Genomic DNA, 2341 nt, shown 5'->3' on the forward strand with positions numbered 1-2341 from the left:
CAGTGGTAGAGCCCCTGCCTAGAATCCCCCAGTGAGGGGCTGGGGTGTGACTCAGTGGTAGAGCCCCTGCCTAGAATCCCCCAGTGAGGAGCTGGGGTGTGGCTCAGTGGAAGAGCTCTTGTATAGCATGTGTGCGTACCTGAACTTCATCCCTAGCTGACAGAATGTATTCAAACAAGTAAACAGGCGGGTGTGGGGTGAATGGAGGACAGCCCCCAGGTATGGGGCCTCATGATGAGGTATGGAAACATGGTGTCCCCTCCCTTACCGCTTTTCCTGCCTCGCCTCCTTTCCTCACAGCCTGAACTGCCATGGGCTCCATCGGAAGCCAGCGCCTCAAGGAGTCCTGTGTGGCAGCCACATCTGGCCAGAGTGTGGTGACAAGCTTCAGCTTTGACAACTTCCAGCTAGAGACAACAGCAGAGGGGGCTCAGGATCCAAGTGTCAGAGTCAGGGGTGTCCCCACTTTCACAGACCCCGGTAAGTAAGTGGTATTGTCTGCCTCAGGGCCATGACTGGCCACATGGCCTCCAGTCAACCTTTGGGACAGCAGGAGCCTCAGGTTGTCATGGAGACTAAGAGACTCAGTCAGGATGAGTTAGGTGGCTAGGGTAACAATTACCACCCATGCCCCCCTGCTCTGCACTGTGTCATGTGACCTCTGCTGTTTTCCATCCATAGTGACAGGCCATGGCTGTAGAAGTCCCTTTTCATTTGTTAACTGTTTCTGGCCACTGGGAATGAGGCTTGGATGTGAAGTTCAGACAGCTGCTTCTCAGTCCCACCGTGTGATCTGGGACAAAGCTCTAAACATCCCTGAGCCTGTCTCCCCAAACTGAAGAACTGTCCCAATCTACTGTGCAGCTGGCCTGGCAGAGCAGGTCTGCTGTGGGACGGGCTCAGGTTCAGCCCTGCTACCGTCCCTCACCTGCTTGGGGACTTTGTGCATGCTTGAGGAACGGTGCCCGGGGCAGGCCTCAATGTGACTGCAGCCAAAGTCAGTGTTCCTTAGTGCCATCCTGGAAACTCGGGGGCCACCTGGGAGGTAGAATTTTGAGCAGTTGTTTGCAGTAGTTCTGCTCCTGGTTGGAAGCATTCTTGGCCTCTTTGCCCCTGTGTGGTGAAGTTCTGCTAGCTGAGCCCCATGTTGGGTTACGAAGTACACCTGCTCCTGTGCAGAGAGGAATGAAGTCAATTCAGTGCTAGCCCCCAGGGTGACAATAGACATGGTGGGGGAAAGGCCCTGGCAGACAGGGCATAGGCGCTCTGGGCAGTGCTCAGGCATCGGTGCTGATTTGAACTGTAAAGGCTGCAGTTATGGTGCCCTTGGTGTTGGAGGCTGTCACCCACTAGGGTTCAGTCAGAGAAAGAGAACCAGGAAATGCTCAATAGGAGGGAAGGAGGGAGGAAAGGAGGAAGTCAGGTAGATGATTGAGAAATTGAAGGATGATAGAAGATAGACAGACAGACAGACAGACAGACAGACAGACAGAAGGCCAGGTATGGTGGCTCACACTATAATCTTAGCATCTGGGAAGCTGAGATAGGATTGCTACAATCCTGGACCAGCCTTGCTATATAACTAGACTTCATCTTAATAAAACCAAATGAACAATAGACATCTGGGTGGTGGTGGTGCACACCTTTAATCTCAGCCCTCGGGAGGCAGAAGCAGGCAGATCTCTGTGAGTTTGAGGCCAGCCTGGCCTACAGAGCTAGTTCCAGGACAGTTAGGGCTGGTACACAGAGAAACCCTGTCTTGAAACCAAAAATAAGTAAATGATAGACATCGGAAAAGACAGGTGAATAGGTAAATGATAGATGGATGAGTGGACAGATAATGACTAGATGGATGAATAAAAGGACCACAGAGGAAAGGGTGTGTGAATGAGTGAGTGGTTTGGATGAGGATGAATGGATGGTAGTGGATCGGATGGATGCGTGAATGGAGGATGTATGGACAAGTGGATGGATGGATGGATGGATGGATGGATGGATGGATGGATGGAGGATGTATGGACAGATGGATGGACGGATGGATGGAGGATGTATGGACAGGTGGATGGATGGATGGATGAGGTATGGACAGGTGGATGGATGGATGGATGATGTATGGACAGGTGGATGGATGGATGGATGGATGGATGGATGGATGGATGGATGATGTATGAACAGATGGATGGATGGATGGATGGATGGATGGATGGATGGATGGACAGATGGATGGATGGATGAATGGAGGATGTATGGACAGATGGATGGATGTATGGAGGATGTATGGACAGATGGATGGATGGATGGATGGATGTATGGACAGATGGATGGATGGAGGATGTATGGA

The 2341-nt window shown here is 51.6% G+C and overlaps 1 protein-coding gene across 2 annotated transcripts in view; it reads left to right on the top strand.

Moving 5' to 3' along the window:
- Slc29a4 (solute carrier family 29 member 4) overlaps positions 1-2341 on the top strand; it is a 31452-nt gene that overhangs the window by 14944 nt on the left and 14167 nt on the right. For both annotated transcript variants that reach the window (XM_013354058.2, XM_005367999.3), the window contains exon 2: positions 301-480. In XM_013354058.2, coding sequence (XP_013209512.1) covers positions 312-480 — 169 coding nt within the window. In that variant the 5' untranslated portion in view covers positions 301-311. The remainder of the gene's footprint in view (positions 1-300; positions 481-2341) is intronic.

The sequence above is a fragment of the Microtus ochrogaster genome, unplaced genomic scaffold (genome assembly GCF_000317375.1).
Source record: "Microtus ochrogaster isolate Prairie Vole_2 unplaced genomic scaffold, MicOch1.0 UNK27, whole genome shotgun sequence".
In the NCBI taxonomy this organism is placed as follows: domain Eukaryota; kingdom Metazoa; phylum Chordata; class Mammalia; order Rodentia; family Cricetidae; genus Microtus; species Microtus ochrogaster.